General features: G+C 45.3%; 1 protein-coding gene across 1 annotated transcript in view; it reads right to left on the bottom strand.

Annotated features, from left to right (window-relative positions):
• Nucleotides 1-7825, bottom strand: part of GABBR2 (gamma-aminobutyric acid type B receptor subunit 2) — an 824150-nt gene extending 816325 nt beyond the window's left edge. The window contains exon 1 of the mRNA XM_060254061.1: nucleotides 7634-7825. Within this exon, the coding sequence (XP_060110044.1) occupies nucleotides 7634-7780 (147 nt within the window). The 5' untranslated portion in view covers nucleotides 7781-7825. The remainder of the gene's footprint in view (nucleotides 1-7633) is intronic.
• Between the last annotated feature and the right edge of the window lie 9903 nt (nucleotides 7826-17728).

The following is a 17728-nucleotide window of genomic DNA, read 5'->3' as shown; positions in this document are numbered from 1 at the left end:
GGTCCAGAATGCACAGCTACGTGTGGCTTTGCTCACTGTACCGGATTCCTCGTCTGATGAAGTGTGCTTAGAGAGCACACGAATGCTTATGTTCTGAATAAAACTAAGTTGGTCTTAAAGGCGCAATTTGACTCCTATTTTATTCCATCCACTAAGCCATTTTTCCCTCAGGCTGGAAAAAAACAATGCCATTAGGCATGTACAGAGTGGCTGCATTAACCACTACTTCCAAGGAGACATGAGCAACAATGTGAACATCAGTCACTCTCTAAAATGTGTAAGAAGGAACAGCTTCTACACTACAAAACTATGCTCATGAAGCTATAAATCAAGCAGCAAATCCTTGATCCGCTGTTCTCCTCAAACTGCATACAGAATTTTCATGTCCCGATCATGCTTTGCAGAAAAACTAAAGCAACTGCAGCAGATTAAGGCCCTGAGTTAGCAACACAGCCCCATTATTTTCAATATTTTTCTGAGTGTGACTGATTAAGAGAAACAGGACTATATGAGTGCTTTGACTAAGCAAACAGTTAAGCATTTGGTCTGCCAAAGGAAGGGTGATGCACTGTTTCCTGTGTGCTGCTAAATCTACCCATCATTTACTTTTGGACCTATATCACAGCTCATTCCAAAGTCTCAAGGTAGATAACAATGTTTTCTACTTTTAGCATGTTACAAATTATTTTCCTCCTCAAAAATTACATTAATTCCTTTTAGAAGTTTCCTGCATAAGATGGTCACAATCCTGCACTCAGGCTCTTTAAATCCCATTGGAATGAATAAGGGTTAAGCAGTCTAAATGTAATGCATTGAAGGCTTGCAGATTTTGAGTTCAACTGCCAGTACAAACAGTTCTGCATTACAGCAAATTACTTCTGTCTGCCGCAGGGAAGAAAAGGAAGCCAGCCCTGTTCTTTCCTCTTATCTCCCCCTCTCCTCCCGTCTGTCTGCCCTTTCCTGGAAGGAAGCTGGCACGGCTGCCATTTCTCCTAAGCAAAGACCTCACGCTGCAAGCTGCTTCTTGCCCCTCAACCAAACTGGCACTCTAATGCAGTATTTGGCTACTGAAGTTACTCGAGGAGTTGCTCAATCCTGTTCAAGAAAGTGACATGTGGATGCAGCATCACACCCCAACACAGTCCTGTGTGTTAACTATGTTGTAATCTCCTGGCAGTGATATATCCCTTGGCCCAATGACTCATAAACCAAGCCCAGGTTTTTTAATTGCCAATCATGCATTCTAGTCATTAGATCATTTTCAAAAATCTGTAGACTGTAGCACCAAAATGCGTCAAGCTAAAAGCTGGATCAATGAAGGATCTTGTTATAAAATCTCAGAAGCGAAGATTTCATTTACAGAAGGGAAAGCAAAGAACGAAATTCCAGAGAAGAGAAAAATTATCTCTCTAGAGTTATCTGTTTGTCTCCACAGTGCTCCCCCCCCTTTCACTCATTAGATGGAACAGAGAAAAGGACAATTTCCCCTGTAAGACCCCCAGATATTGAAAGCAACCTGCTTCTATAAACTCTTACTAATCTTCTGTGATAATAGCTATTATTAGACACCTGACTAGCCAGTAAACCACATAATACATAGCACAGTATAAGTAAGGCAGTAGTATTAAACACACTTACAAAGAAGCAAGTTCTAATTCGCTCCATGGGGCTGAATTCTGTGCGTAAAGTCAGGCTTGTGTTCTGGCTCACATAAAGAGGCTGGGGATCATCAGCACCACGGCCAGCTCCACAGCCAGCCTCTCCTTTCATGCTCTCAGGTGGGCAGCATGACTTCCAGGGGAACAGAAACTGCCTCAGCACTGAACCAAGGGCTTACGGACATGCAACCCCATCCTGCAGAAAGACTTTTTGTAAATATATTTAAAATCTGCCCCCCCTTCAACTCCCAGCACTATGTCAGATTCTGCACAGCTAACAAAATCCACAGGGCTCTCAGCACAGTCCAGGCCCTTGCTCCATCCAGGGGAGGGGGGGTTGAACTCCAAAGGACCTTCTGTACTTTCCCAGCAACTGTTGTGATGTCTAGATATTTTTAAAAACTCAAAATAACTAGAGACATGTCAGCAACATTTCTATATTAGAGTCTATATATTCTGCTATATTCTACATTAACAAATGTGTCTCTTGCGCACAAACCTTGCCTATAGGTTCATCTCACTGCTTATAATAACAGGCACTCAAGGTGTATTCACACCAGTGTGGTGTGGTGCTTAGAGCACTGGACTAGTGTCAGGGAGACACAGGTTCAAATCCCCACTCTGCCATAGAAGCTTGTGGGGTGACCTTCAGCCAGTCACACTCTCTCAAGCCTAGCCTACCTCACAGGATTGCTGCAAAGATAAAATGAAGGAGAGAGGAACAATGGCAGCCACTTTGGGCTGAGCAGCAAGGCAGGTTACAAGAGAAGTAAATAAGTGTACATCTGCTTTCTCCTGCATATGCACACATATGAACGTTCATCTCTTGCCAAAAAACATTAAGCGAAAGATGAATATGGTCCAGCTACTAAACTTCACCTTAGGTGATGGTATCACACAAGGGGGTCACAGTCCACAACCTGCAGTGGCCCAGAAGATGTGCTACATACAGGCCTCCTATCACAGCTTCCAAACAAATATGTGCATCAAGTTCATCATTACACATGACAGCATATGCAAAAGTCACATAATGCAACAAAACAACAAAATTAGGTCTTTTCCAGCAATTTTTTCATGTACAAAGCAACTTAAAGTTGCAAATCTACATGCTTTTTTAACAGATTCAAGGCCTTCTCATTATCCATACACAACTTGTACATTTTAGTAAGTCCAGTTTAGCATCTTTAAATGAGTAACTTATATACTAACAAGATGAGACAACTCAGAAGATCAAAGTCTGCATTGGTTTACATTATTTCTTACTTCTCAAGAGTACTAAAGAGTGAAAATGCACCTATTTAAAGCACCATTATTCAATTCACATATCCTACCTGCAAGGAGAACTGCTCAGGGAAGCATCTCCTATGCACAGACCTCAGAATCTAGATCAAGAACAGTGGGTGATGTGGATTTAGACATGGATGTCATCCATCCACACTGTGTTGCTGTCAAATATGCATGTGTTCCACACACTAGCAGTTATTCACATATAACTATGCACAGCCAAAACCAGATCACAGTGACAATAAAGTATTTCCTTAACTATACAACTATGGCAGAAAGATTGTCCACTTATCTAAAGCATCATAAGAGCTCAACACCTATTGTTAACCTCCATGATTTCCAGGATAAACTTGTGTTGTGAGAAGGATTTTCTAACTCTTATGCAGGGAATAGCACTTTAACACCAGGTTATATGATTTTATGGGATTTTATAGGTATGCAAACGTTAACAAGTCATTCACCTCCCTTTAATTGCACAAGAAATTTTCCAGCAATTCCCCAGCACAGAATTCCCCAAAGATACAAATCTGAATAAGTGTGTATGCACATGAAAGCTTATATTCTGAATAAAATTTTGTAAGTCTTAAAGACACCACTGGATCCAAACTTTGTTCTGCTGCTTCAGACCAACATGGCTCCCCACCTGAATCTAGATCAAAATAGTTTGTTGTTGTTCAGTCGCACAGTCAAGTCCGACTCTTTGTGACCCCATGGACAAAGTCACTCGAGGCCCTTCTGTCTTCCACCATCCTCCAAAGTCTGCTCAAATGGATTGCTGCCTTGTCGTGGCGAGAGTTGCATAGTTAAGGAAATACTTTATTGTCACTGTGATCTGGTTTTGGCTGTGCATAGTTATATGTGAATAACTGTGCTAGAGTGTGGAACACATGCATATTTGACAGCAACACAGTATGGATGGATGACATCCATGTCTAAATCCACATCACCCACTGTTCTTGATCTAGATTCTGAGGTCTGTGGGCTGTGGGCTATGCCATGAAGGGCCACCCAAGATGGACAGGCCACATCTGAGAATCCAGACGAAATGTGATCCACTGGAGAAGGAAATGGCAAACCACTCCAGTATCCTTGCCAAGAAAACACCATGAACAGAAACAAAAGGTTAAAAGATCAAAATAGTAACCTAGCATAAAGCAGAAAAAAATTGAGTCCAGTGGTGCCTTTAAAACCAACCAAGTTTTATTCAAGGTATAAACGTTTGTGTGCAGGCACACTACTTCAAAGACAGTGAGACAGAATTTCCTCAACCAAGAGAGATGGGTGGGAGGTTAGTTGCCAGGAAGGGCCAATTAGAGTCAAGACAGAGACAGAAACAAAATTGGAAATTACCAGTCCACAGGTAGAGGGTGAACAGTAAATGATCATACAGCATAATGAAGATGTTTAACATTGTATATGCCATTAAATGCCAACAGCGCAAAAGGTCAAATCCTATGCCAAAGGATAGATAGATATAAATCTGACATCAAGAATCACAAGACACTTCAACCTTCCAGGACATTCAATGGGTGACCTCCAAGTAGCTGTTTTAATGCAAAGGAACTTCAAGAGCAGACTAGAAAGGGAAACTGCTGAGTTGCAACACTCAGAATTACAACATGCAAAACAATGGAATCCCCAGAATTTAAAAGGGATATTGGTTTCTAATCTCACTACATATGCTAACCTCATTCATCCTTTATATATGTATTTTCACCAATCCCCCAGAAGAGCCATTATTTGGAATAACAGATTAGAATAATGTAATGCAATTAATAATAGAAACTGGCATGTATTTCTCTGGTCTGGGGACATGGAAGATGAATCTGCACAGCCAATCACCCCAAGACGATGCTGTAAAATCACCTCCATGCTTGTGAAGAAATGGATGGCAGGGTCTCGATTAATTACTCTCAACATTCTACAGTTAAGGATACATCAGTCTCCAATTTTGACATATTTCCTTCAGTCTTTACACAGAATTGAACCCAAAGAAATGGTTACCATATAAACTAACCATTAGTCATGTTTGATTCTCAGTCCGTTAAAAAAATCATTATGTTGTATGACAGTTAACTGCTCACCCTCTGCCTATATGTGTGGACTGGTAATTTCCAATTTTGTTTCTGTCTCTTGACTCTTTGGCCCTTCCTGACAACTAACCCTCCCCGCCCGGTTCTCTTTCTATATGTAACAGTTGAGGAAAATCTGTTTCACTGTATCTAAAGAAGTGTGCTTGCACACAAAAGCTTATTCTTTGAGTAAAACTTTATTGATGTTAAATGTGCCACTGGACTCAAACTTTGTTCTGCTACTTCAAACAAACACGACTGCCCACCTGAATCTATCTAGCATAAAGCAGTTATGGCAACCAAAAGTAATCTTACAAATCCACTAGAAGAGGGCAACAAAGTGCACATAAAAATAGTCAAGAAGCTTATAGCCTCTGCCACTGATTCCCTGAGACTCCTCATTTCTATACTTAACTCAGCTTAACTGCTGATTTTTCTAAACCAATCAAAATTGGATTTTTCCCATAAATGTTTTGGCAAATATTCTCACATGATCATCCAGAAATTATGAAAAATCACACATGCCTTTCTGGACTTTCTGTGATTCAAAAGAGCCCCCAACATTGCTGGGCCAGGCTATCCTAAGCAGTAACCGTTCCAAGATCACTTCTAGATCTGCTTCCACACTGCTGACTTGTCCCGTTTCTTGACAGAATCTGCCTTAAAATCAAACCTTCTGAGACATTCACCCCCTCTGTACATTCAGTTTCCACCAAAAGATATCCCTTTCAGGGATTTCTGGATACTGACAGTAATGGATACACTGCACAGGTTGATATAGACACATGACATGAATTTATTATAGCATTGCTTAGCTTCATGGTTACATATAAGCATAACATTAAAAAACACAGTAGAAAAAAAGATTTCAAATGGATAGGAAGGAGCATGTCTGAGTCTTTGCTCATACTGCAATAGTTCAACAAAGCATTCAACTGAGTTAAAATGGCTTGAAAACTTATCAGATTTTTCCAGTTCCTCTTTGGAACAGAACCAGCTGCTGGACCACTGGGTCTCCAATACCGACATGAGCAAAATCTTTTCTCGTTTTATTGTTAATTTAAAGAAAAAAAGATGCTTTCCCTATGGAACTTTCCCCAGATGAAATCCACCTCTACCTGCAAAATTCTTTCTGGCTTGGCTGGTCTCCTTGAAGTTTGAGGTAAGCTGACATTCCCATTCCCCCCTTTCTGGAAATGCAGCTCAACTCAGCTTCATTGATTATTAACCAGCTCTACCTTCTCAAAGACCCATCTATCTGCTTGTTAGGCCGGGAAAACCAAATGAAAGGTCCTTCTTCCTTTTTCTCTCCCATCTGCTTAGAGGGTTTCATTTAAGGCTAAAGTATCTTAGAAACCCAGAAGTTAAAATCTGTCCCTCATCATCCAGCTGACTCCCCCCCCACTCCCCTTTCATGTTGTTCCCCCCCCCCCTTCTGTTCATCCTGGCCTGGTGTTTTATTTGTGGCTACTTAAATGCTGGACTTGTCAGATCTCCATGCTGGAGAGTCCCTGCCAGCCAATGTGTTTTATCACAAAGCAGCAAAACTGCACATCTCTTTCCAGGCTTGTCCAGGCCTCTGGGTATTTGGTTGCAGGCTACTGCAAATGGCTTCTCTGAGGCTCCGTTTGCCTCAAGCCTTCCTAGTCCAACAGTATACTAATCCAGACCATTAGCTGGCTTTCAACAACAAACACAAAAACATTTTGTGCTACCTTAAAAACTAATAAATCTTTTCTGAGCAGAACCCACTTCTCTGGTTCATACAATGCACCATATATTATTTCTCTACACTTGGCTAATATATACTGACTGAATGACTGACAGTTGAAATTGTTCATACTGACTCCACTGAAAAGCTTTAGGTTTGAGCCAATGCAAGGAGACACATCTTGTGTTTAATGCACCTTAATGTATTTTCATATGCAAGTAATGACAAGATGTTACAGTTATCACATGGTAAATGTGCATGTGGGAACCAGTTATCCTGATTTTCCAAATTCTCTGCAAGCAGTCCCAGGAATACAATCTTATCATTCCCCTTTTTAAAAAATTCTGATTTTTAAATTATCCCAAATGTTCAGATTGTCTAAATTTGGCTAAATCATCCTGTTGCCTTAATCATCTCACAGTTGATTGACATTCATATTTCTTCCCGGTAAAATAACGACAAGCAGAGTTCGATCAACAGCTGCCCTCCTCCGCATCAGATCGCTCTTCCTCTTTCAGACAGCCCTGGTTGTGTCTCCTAAAGAGCCCCCTAAATGCTGTGCCGCTAAGAGCTCCAACTGAAAGCAGAACGTGCCCGCTGCAGAAGCCCGGGCGGGACACAGGTTTGGGCGGGCAGGAGAGACAAGGCAGCGGTGCCTTCGGCGGGCTGAGCTGGGAAAGCCTCGCCGGGCGCCAGCATTACATAAGAAATGCTGCCATCTTCAGGAGAAGCCGGCAGCGGCTCTCGGGCGGCGGGCGGGCGGGCGATGCTGGTGGCCGAAGGAGCCCCGCCGCTGCAGGCGTCCGGGGCAGGGAGCACCCCGTCCCAGGAAGGAGAGGGGCCGCCGCCTCCCGAGCCCCCTCCCGCCAGCAGCGGGAGCCTCCCGGCGGGTGCCCCCCCCCACCTACCTCGGTGTCGTAGTAGCGCAGGTCGAGGGCGTAGGGGCTGAGGAGGGCCTCGCGCAGGATCTGCTCGAGGGCGAGCTGCATGGCGGGCAGCACCCCGCGGCCCACGCGGCCCTTCTCCGCGGCGTCGCTGAGCGGCATGAGGCCCATGATGGCCAGCGGGCTGCTGGCGGCGGCGGCTCGAGGGCTGCTCCGCGCCAGGGCCCACGCGGCGCCCAGCACCAGCAGCAGCAGCAGCGGCGGGGGCAGGCGGCGGGCGGCGGGGGCCCGGGCGGGCATGCTGCCCTCCTCCTCCTCCGATGGCGCCCACCGAGGGCTCCCTCCCGCACTCCGCCCCGCCGCCGCCGCCCGGGCGCGCTACTGCCGCATTCCCCCCGAGCCCGCTGCTCGCTCGTGCCGCAAACGGCCGCCGCGCCTCGCCTCGCCGCACCGCACCGCACCGCACCGCAAGCAGCAGCAGCCGCTGAGGCGGGAAGCGAGGAGGAGGCGGCGGCGGGCTAGTGCGGCGGACTGCAGCAGCGCCACAGGCGGGCGGGCGAGCGAGGGAGGGGAGGGAGGGCTGGGAGGCGTCCTTCTCGCCGCCGAGGCGGGCTGCGGGCACGGAGGAGGGCCGCCGGGGAAGGGAAGGGGCGGGGCGGGCCGGAGGGCGTTTCGGCGGGAAGAGGAGGCCTGGACTGGGACTCTGATTGACTGTCATTATCCAGTATTTAATTTCGTAGTTGTTGAATTGTACTCTATTAAATCTTTAGCAATTTGGCCACCCAGAGGTTGACACCTGGACACATGACACTGATTTGTGGTTCTTTGGCACGCATGCTGTCTACGCCAGATGTTCACAGCCAGCCCGTCTATCGGGGTCTGCAAGGTGAATGAGGCACTCTGCGGCAGAGAGGGGCAGGACTGGGTGGCAGCCGTCCAAATTCTGTTTCCTGAGATTAATACTCGCTTCTTAAAACCGCTGTAAACACTTCCCCCTACAAAACAGGTGAGTCAAGTTCAAATGATAAAGTCAAGAGTGTATGTGGACAAGCAGACCACTGAAACCCAAAGGCAGAAGCATCATTCCTGCCAGGGAGGGGCAAGGAAGAGGGTGAGCTTCCGGGGGCAAGACCTTCAGGGACGGACCAGCCCAGCCCCACTCCTGCCTGCGCTGACAGCTCTTCTCGAGATCGATCGGAAGGAACGTGATCCTTTCAAAGGGACTCCTTCCTTGGGTGACAGACCAATATTCTCTCCTACGGAGGAAACCCATCTGGAATTGGGGGCTCAGCTTTTGGTGGCGGGTGGCTCAAGTATTACAAGCATTGAGAGAGGGGTCTGCGACAGATGTTTTAACCACATGGCGACCTCCCGGCCAGGTGCAAAGGTTGAGGACATCATGCGCTGTCTAGATAGGTTGATAGTGCTGGAGAAGATTAGGCAGCTGTGATGCCTGTTGGCACCAAGGACACTGGGAAAGGCGGTCCTGGAGGGAAAAGGCAGCAAGTGAAAGGACAGGACCTCAAAGGTCACATTCTCAGAGGTGCTCCCGGTTCCACATGCAGAACCAGCTAGATGTCTCGGTGCATGGATAAGAATGTGGGGCCAGGAGGAAGGGTATCAGTGTCTGCATGCCAGTGCTAAAACTTTCTGAGCCACAATGGGGGAGCTGGAGAGCTTGGTGCTCAGTGACAATTTTGATATAGTAGGTATCTCAGAAAGATGGTGGGATGGAGAAAATCTTATGGGATACAGTCTTCTCTGGGTATAAGCTCTATAGGCAGGACAAGGGAGGGAGGGATTAGGGAAGGTGTTGCATTGTAAATTAAGGACAGCAGACAATCAAATAAGTTAGAAAACATTAGGAGGATTAATTCCCCAACAGAAGCAATGTGAATGGAAATACTGGGCCCTAAGGGTTACTTAAAAGTTACCCCTAAAGTCCAAAACTATCATTTGATTTCAAAAGAGGAAACTTTACAAAAATGAAAATAGATAAAAGCAGGGCTTTTTTGTAGAAAAAGCCCACCAGAAACTCATTTGCATAGTAGGCCACACACCCTGATGTCACCATCATTCCACACGGAGGGTTGTAGAAAAAGCCTAGCAAAAATCATTTGCATATTGGGCCACATGAAACCAGCCAGAACTGCGTTCCTGCTCAAAAAAAGCCCAGGACAAAAGGAAGCTTAAGGGGAAACATAAGAGAGTCAAATTCCTAGAGGGTGCTTGGAGGCTGTTTTTAAAACCACACAAATTGAAGCCCAGATAGAATGCATCTCACAGGTTAGGAAAAGCACTGCCAAGTCTAAAAGAAGGCCTGCATGGTTAACAATGCAAGTCAAGGAAGCAAGAAAAAGCAAAAAAGACTTCTTTTAAAAAATGGAAAGTCTGCCTCAGTGAATTGAACAGAAGGAACTATAGCAGGGGTATCGAGCTCATTTGTTACACGGGCCAGATCCAACATAAATGAGACCTTGTCGGGCTGGGCTGTGTGTGTCATAAAATGAAAAGCCAGATAGCAGAGATACAAACTTGATAAAGGACACAAACCCAAAGATTTTTTAAAACTTAAAACATTAGCACTCATTGGTCTTAAAGGTGCTTTCTTTGGGATTTTTCTCATGTGACCCAGGGAACTGGTCAAAGTTTTCCTTTCTTCCACAGGGGATCAGGAGGGGCGGGCAGAGCCTCAGCTAATAGAAGGGAGGCTTGTCTTAGTAGCTCTGCTGTGCAATTGAAAGACCCTGGCAAAGCAATCTATTCCTCCCCCCCGAGCCTCAGCTAATTGAGAAAATGGAGATTTTGCTCTGTAGCAAAACCTGTGCGATTGAGCAAGGCTAGCAAAGCAAGTTGTGATACAGAGGGAAGCAAGAGAGAGGGAGAAGGAAGCAGGCAACAGCCAGTTGCTCGGGGGCCAGATAGGAACCCTCCAGGGACCTGATTCAGCCCCTGGGCCGCATGTTTTACACCCCTGGACTATAGGCTCTGGGAAAATAAATGTAATCAGTAATTAGGCATACAAAAAAGAAAGTTTAAGAAGAAAATTTCTAAAAGCATTGAGACAAATAATAAACATTTTGTTTAAATATCTCCAGAGCAGTAAACCAGCCAGAGAAGCAGCTGGGCCTTTGAATGACCAAGGAATAAAGGGATTGCTAAAGGAGAATGGTGAGATAGCAAAGAAGCTCAATTAGTTCTTTCTTCTGCGTTGACTGTGGAAAGTGCGGGGCCATGGACCCATGCCACAGCCACTGTTTGCAGGAAGGGAATCTGAAGTAGTGAGTTAAATTGAGGTGACAAGAGAAGGAGTTCTAGGCTTACGGGGAAATTAAAAAGCAATAAAAAAACAGTAGGAAAAAACAGATTGACTATCCCTGGGCCAAAAGAAGTTAAACTTCGGAATACCCGCACACGGGCCTTTTCGATCGCGGCCCCATACCTTTGGAATCAGGTCCCAGAGGAGGTGCGGGCCCTGCGGAACCTTGATCAGTTCCGCAGGGCCTGCAAGACTACCCTCTTCAAGTAGGCGCTGATGAATGGCTGAATTATAAGTGTACAACACGCCAAAATGGCCCGGTTCAGGGATCTGCTATTATTATGCCAACTGACAGCGATAGTTACCAACAACGTTACCGCCAGATTTATTGTCAGATTTAGAATTGTTAATTAAGTATTGATTGGTTTTAATGTCTTAATGTTTTTAATGTTAATTTGATGTTTTATTACTGTACTGGTTGCTCTGGAAGTTGTTAGCCGCCCTGAGCCTGCTTCGGCGGGGGAGGGCGGGATACAAATAAAATTTATCTATCTATCTATCTATCTATCTATCTATCTATCTATCTATCTATCTATCTATCTATCAATCAATAAATCTTCGAATCTTGAGTGGTATGTAACATCACTAAATTCAGCCATTGTATCAGAAGACTGGAGCATGGCAAATGCTACACTGATATTTAAAACGAGGTCCAGAGAGAAACCAGGAAATTGCAGGCCAATATGCCTAATGCAGGGGTGTCAAACATATGGCCTGCAGGCCTGATCTGGCCCCTAGAGGGCTCCAATCATGCCCGCCAGCAACTGGCCATTGTCTGCTTCCTTCTCCCTTGCCTGCTTCCTTCATTTGCCATTTTGTGTTTCTCCCCTGCAATAAGCCAGCCAGCAAAGCTGCCTCTCCTCACTCTTTCCCTCTTCCTCCTTTTTCCCAAAGGGAGGAGGAGGGTGGAGGAGCCTCAGCCAATAGACAAACTTGGCTCTATAACTCTGCAGTTTGATTCATAACACAAAGCATGATTAACACATGGAATTCACTGCCACAGGAGGTGATGGCAGCTGCAAGCACAGACAGCTTCAAGACGGGATTGGATAAACATGGAGCAGAGGTCCATCAGTGGCTATTAGCCATAGTGTATTGTTGGAACTCTCTGTCTGGGGCAGTGATGCTCTGTATTCTTGGTGTTTTGGGGGGCACAGTGGGAGGGCTTCTAGTGTCCTGCCCCACTGATAGACCTCCTGATGGCACCTGTTGTTGATTTTTTGCCACTGTGTGACACAGAGTGTTGGACTGGATGGGCCATTAGCTTGATCCAACATGGCTTCTCTTCTTAAGTTTGCCAAGCTCAATCAATCACACTGCAAAGCTACTGAGCCAAGCCTCTCTTCCTTCTAGTAGCTGAAGCTCCTCCCTCTTTTTGTCCCCTGAGGAAGGAAGGAAAGAGCCAGAGGTATGAGCTTTTTGCCTTGCTATAGAGAGAAAGAGAGAGATTTGTTGGGCTTGTTATGGGTGCAACTTGGTTCCCCTCCTCTTTTTCACTGTATTCATACTCTCCAGTCTTTCTCAATAGGAAAGTATGTGAACTATTTAGAAGAGCAATAACAAACCAGGATTAGGCTGAGAGTGTGTGTCCAGCCCAGGTTTACTCAGAAAATTTCCCTTGATTTTTCTTGCACATTTTCCTTTTTTGCGTGTGGGTGATCTTGAACTTAGACTTCCCAGATAGTAGGCTGATACCAATGTACATGGCTTTCTCTCTGTTCTTGCACTGCCACATAGGGCTTGAGGTTAATTTTATGGGGAAGACTATAGTTTTGTAGACAAGCACATAGCCCTCAGTCTGTGCCATGGTGCCTTCACATGTTCTTGACCAGCACATGAAGTAACATATGTACAAAAGCTCATAATGCCCAGCTGCTTCATGTTTTCCTCTGGGTCTTACGCTCAAAGCATTGACCATGAGAACTCTGCAATGAATGTCAATAAATCAAATGTAGGTTTGCAACTTACAGATGTGCACACCTGAACAATACCTGAACAGCATATTCAAGATTAGTACAGCACAGACATTGTCTGCAGTTCTTGATGCAATAATTCATAGCAAGAGGTGACATTTATTAGAGACAGTTAAACAAAATATTGCAAGTGCGCTAATGTTTTAAGCACATGTTTTAAGTAAAAAAATATTTAATTGTGTTTGTCTGTACCCTTTATAACATTTATATGTCCGCTGTCAAGTCTGCTTAAAACTTTGGTCAAGTCTGTGCCTAAACTTTGGTTCACGGGAAAAGCACCCTGGGTAAAACCATACTGTATTCCATTGCTGCTAGCTTGAACTATCCTCACTCCCCCCTCCTTTCCTTTGTTATGTAGCATCGCTTTGAAATGGGAATGTGTGAAGCAGTTTATCGGGCCTTCTCAGGCTGGGCATCGGGGGAGGTTGGAGCCAAGAGACACTCAAGGCCATACCCGGCCTGAGAAAGAAATTGTAACATCAATGTGTGAATGTGCCCTGCATAGTACCCCTCCCTCAAGAATCCCTTTGAAGTGTACTTTATATGATTGCATTCTACTGTATGATCTTTAGTCTTTCAATCTTACTGTGGTCGAGAACTATGATATCAATAAACTAGCTACTTTGTCTCAACGAAGACTCATTATTGAATCAGCCGACCTGGCATTACATTTTATGACACACATGAACCGGCCTGACAAGGTCTTATTTATGTCAAATCCGGCCCTCATAAGAAATGAGTTTTGACACCCTTGGCCTAATGTTTGTTCCAGACAAATTGTCAGAAACTGTAATAAAACTAAAATTATTAGGTACATAGTGCAATAAAGCCAGTTGAGAGGAAATCAGCATGGCTTCTGCAAAGGGAAGTCCTATGTCACTACTTTTTTTTTGTTTGTTTTGTGTGTATGCGCAGCTGGAATTCATGGCGACTTCTGTTGACTTCTTGGGGGCCTCGAGTATCCTGAATAAAGCCTGCCCTCCTGCCTCCTGGTATTTCAAGAAATCTTCCATTCAAGTACTAATCAGAGTCAGCCCTGCTTAGCTTCCAAAATCTGACAAGATCGGGCTTGCCTGGGCTATCCAGGGCAGGGCTCTCACCAACTGTTTAAGTTCTTTGGAAATGTGAACAAGCATGTAGATGATGGTGAGCCAGTAGACATTATATTCTTGGACTTTCAGAAAGCTTCTGGAATGTACCTCACCAAAGACTGTTGAGCAAACTCAGTAGTCATGGAATAAGAGGATGGGTTCTCCTATGGATTAAAACTGGTTGAATGAGAGGAAGCAAAGAGTAGGCATGAATGGACAATTTTCACAATGCAGGGAGGTAAGCCATGGAGGTCCCACAAGGATCAGTATTGAGGCCAGTTTGGACACACACCTTAACACAGTGAGGGGGATTTGTTTGTGTCAGCAAAGCAGAAATCTATACCATAAGGAGTTTTATCAACTTGATTACATATTTTATACTATTATATATTTCCTGTGTGTAACTCTGCCATATGTTAAATAAATCAAATACCACTATTCTTAATTATGCAGCTGGACTAAGGCAAAAAGGCATTCCAGTGCTCGATGTGAATATTTGCAAAAAGAAAGTCCAAAGCTGTTCAATACATATAATAGGAAAAACAGGTTGCTTACTTGTAACTGATGATCTTCGAGTGGTCATCTGTGCATTCACACCCATGGGATGACGTGCCAGCGCCAATCCCCGATCGGTAACTTCAAAGCCCGGGATTTTTTGTGTCCTAACCCAGTGGGCATGTGCGACAGCCCCAGTGCACATGCTCACCGAGCGGACGTGGAGATCCCCCCAGTTCCGCCGCCTAAGAACCTAACATGACCGGCAGCAGTGGGGAAGGAAGGCAGGTGGTGTGAATATACAGATGATCACTTGAAGATAATCCATTACAGGTAAGCAACCTGTTTATCTTCTTCATGGTCTCTGTACTTCACACCCATGGGAGATTAGTAAACTAGCCTTACCTGGAGGAGGGAGCTGGCGGTTAAAGGTCTTTTTGCTAGCAAATAACGTTTTATTGTCTCTGTGATCCACTTCGAGAGTCACTGGGCAGAGTCTTTCAACCCCAATCTAGGGGCCGCATAAGACACAAACAAATTAGGCTCTTTTCTATAGACTTTGGTGCGATGCAGAAAAAACAGCAAAGCCCTCTTGGCATCCAAAGAATGAAGACGCCTCTGTTTGTCCAAAGAAGGAGAAGGATAAAAGGTTGGCAACAGAACCTCCAAATTGAGATGGAAGCTAAACACCACCTTCGGGAGAAAGGAGATGTCCAGGGCCAAGGATATTCTATCATCGTGGAAAGAAATGTAAGGAGAATCACAGTGCAAGGCCACTAATTCACCAATCCTTCTGGCAGTCATGATTGCCATCAGAAAGGCCGTTTTCCAAGATAAAAGATGCATAGGGCAGGTAGCTAAGGGTTCAAAGGGCCTTCTTGACAGTCTGTCCAAGACCAGAGGGAGGTCCCATATGGGAGCCAGCGGATGAAGCCACAGTAGCCCCCTCAAGAAGCACTTGATATGATGATGTGTAAAGACCGACTTACCCTCCACCCAGTCATGAAAAGTGGAGATCGCTGCCACATAAACTCAAATAGAGGAATAAAGTCCAGCATCCACCAGCGACAGTAGGAACTCAAAGACACAGGCGAGGCTTGCCAACCAAGCACTGACACCATCTTCCCCCACAAACTTACAAAATCTATTCCGCTTGCCCTCGTAGGAACGGCGAGTCGACAGCTTCCTACTATTCAACATTACATGCCTTATTCTGCCCGAAAACTCTGGAAGCTGATCCGCCAAGCCGTCAGCTTGAGATGAGGGACATTGTGATGAAAGAGCCGACCCCCTCGAGCCAGAAGAAGGTCAGGTTATGAAGGGAACTTGTGGTGACACAGTAGCGCCAAGAGTATGGGAAACCAGTTCTGTCTCGGCCGTCAGGGAGCAATCAGGATACACCCCGGGTGCTCCTGAGCTAGTTTGTGGAGCACCCTGGTGAGAAAGGTTTCGGCGGAAATGTAGAGAAACTTGCCCACCCACTGCATAAGGAGACCGTCTCCCAGGGATCCGCTCCCCTGTCCTCCCCTGGAACAGAACTTCTTGCACTTCCTGTTGAGTGTGGTGGCAAAAAAGTCTATCGATGGCTGGCCCCACTTCAGAAAGAGGGGTTGTAGGTAAGATCAGTTCAGTTCCCACTCGTGGGGTGAGGCCTCTCCTCTGCTCAGTGAGTCTGTTTGCACATTGAGCTCCCCAGGCAGATGTGTGGCTATTACGAAGGTCTGTATTGCTAAACAGTAAGAACATAAGAACATAAGAGAAGCCATGTTGGATCAGGCCAACGGCCCATCAAGTCCAACACTCTGTGTCACACAGTGGCAAAAAATGTTATATACACACATACACTGTGGCTAATAGCCACTGATGGACCTGTGCTCCATATTTTTATCTAAACCCCTCTTGAAGGTGGCTATACTTGTGGCCGCCACCACCTCCTGTGGCAGTGAATTCCACATGTTAATCACCCTTTGGGTGAAGAAGTACTTCCTTTTATCCGTCTTAACCTGTCTGCTCAGCAATTTCATCGAATGCCCACGAGTTCTTGGCTGATTTGTTTTCAATTCCCTTCCTAATAATTCCCAGCATGGCATTGGCCTTTTTTATTGCAAACGCACACTGTCTTGACACTTTCAGTGAGTTATCTATCATGACCCCAAGATCTCTTTCTTGATCAGTCTCTGCCAGTTCACACCCCATCAACTTGTATTTGTAGCTGGGATTCTTAGCCCCAATGTGCATTACTTTGCACTTGGCCACATTGAACCGCATCTGCCACGTTGACGCCCACTCACCCAGCCTCAACAGATCCCTTTGGAGTTCCTCACAATCCTCTCTGGTTCTCACCACCCTGAACAATTTAGTGTCATCCGCAAACTTGGCCACTTCACTGCTCACTCCCAACTCTAAATCATTTATGAACAAGTTAAAGAGCATGGGACCCAGTACCGAGCCCTGCGGCACCCCACTGCTTACCGTCCTCCACTGCGAAGACTGCCCATTTATACTCACTCTCTGCTTCCTATTACTCAGCCAGTTTTTGATCCACAAGAGGACCTGTCCTTTTACTCCATGATTCTCAAGCTTTCTAAGGAGCCTTTGATGAGGAACTTTATCAAAAGCTTTCTGGAAGTCAAGGTAAACAACATCTATCGGGTCTCCTTTGTCCACATGTTTGTTCACCCCCTCAAAGAAATGCAACAGGTTAGTGAGGCAAGATCTTCCCTTGCAGAACCCATGCTGAGTCTTCCTCAATAACCCGTGTTCATCAATGTGCCTACTCATTCTGTCCTTGATAATGGTTTCTACCAACTTTCCCGGTATTGAAGTCAGACTGACTGGCCTGTAATTTCCCGGATCTCCTCTGGAACCTTTTTTAAAGATGGGGGTGACATTTGCTACCTTCCAGTCCTCAGGAATGGAGGCAGATTTCAATGAAAGATTACAGATTTTTGTTAGAAGATCCACAAGTTCAACTTTGAGTTCCTTCAGAACTCTCGGATGTATGCCATCCGGACCCGGTGACTTATTAGTTTTTAATTTGTCTATCAGTTGTAGGACCTCCTCATTTGTCACCTCAATCTGACTCAGGTCTTTCAACACCCCTTCCAAAATTAGTGGTTCTGGGGCGGGCAAAAAGTTCTCGTCTTCTACAGTGAAGACGGAGGCAAAAAATTCATTTAGCTTTTCAGCCATTTCCCTATCCTCCTTCAGTAATCCTTTTACCCCATGGTCATCCAAGGGC

The sequence above is a fragment of the Heteronotia binoei genome, chromosome 14, assembly GCF_032191835.1.
Source record: "Heteronotia binoei isolate CCM8104 ecotype False Entrance Well chromosome 14, APGP_CSIRO_Hbin_v1, whole genome shotgun sequence".
Classification (NCBI taxonomy): Eukaryota; Metazoa; Chordata; class Lepidosauria; order Squamata; family Gekkonidae; genus Heteronotia; species Heteronotia binoei.
This window is presented reverse-complemented; position numbering and strand designations above follow the sequence as displayed.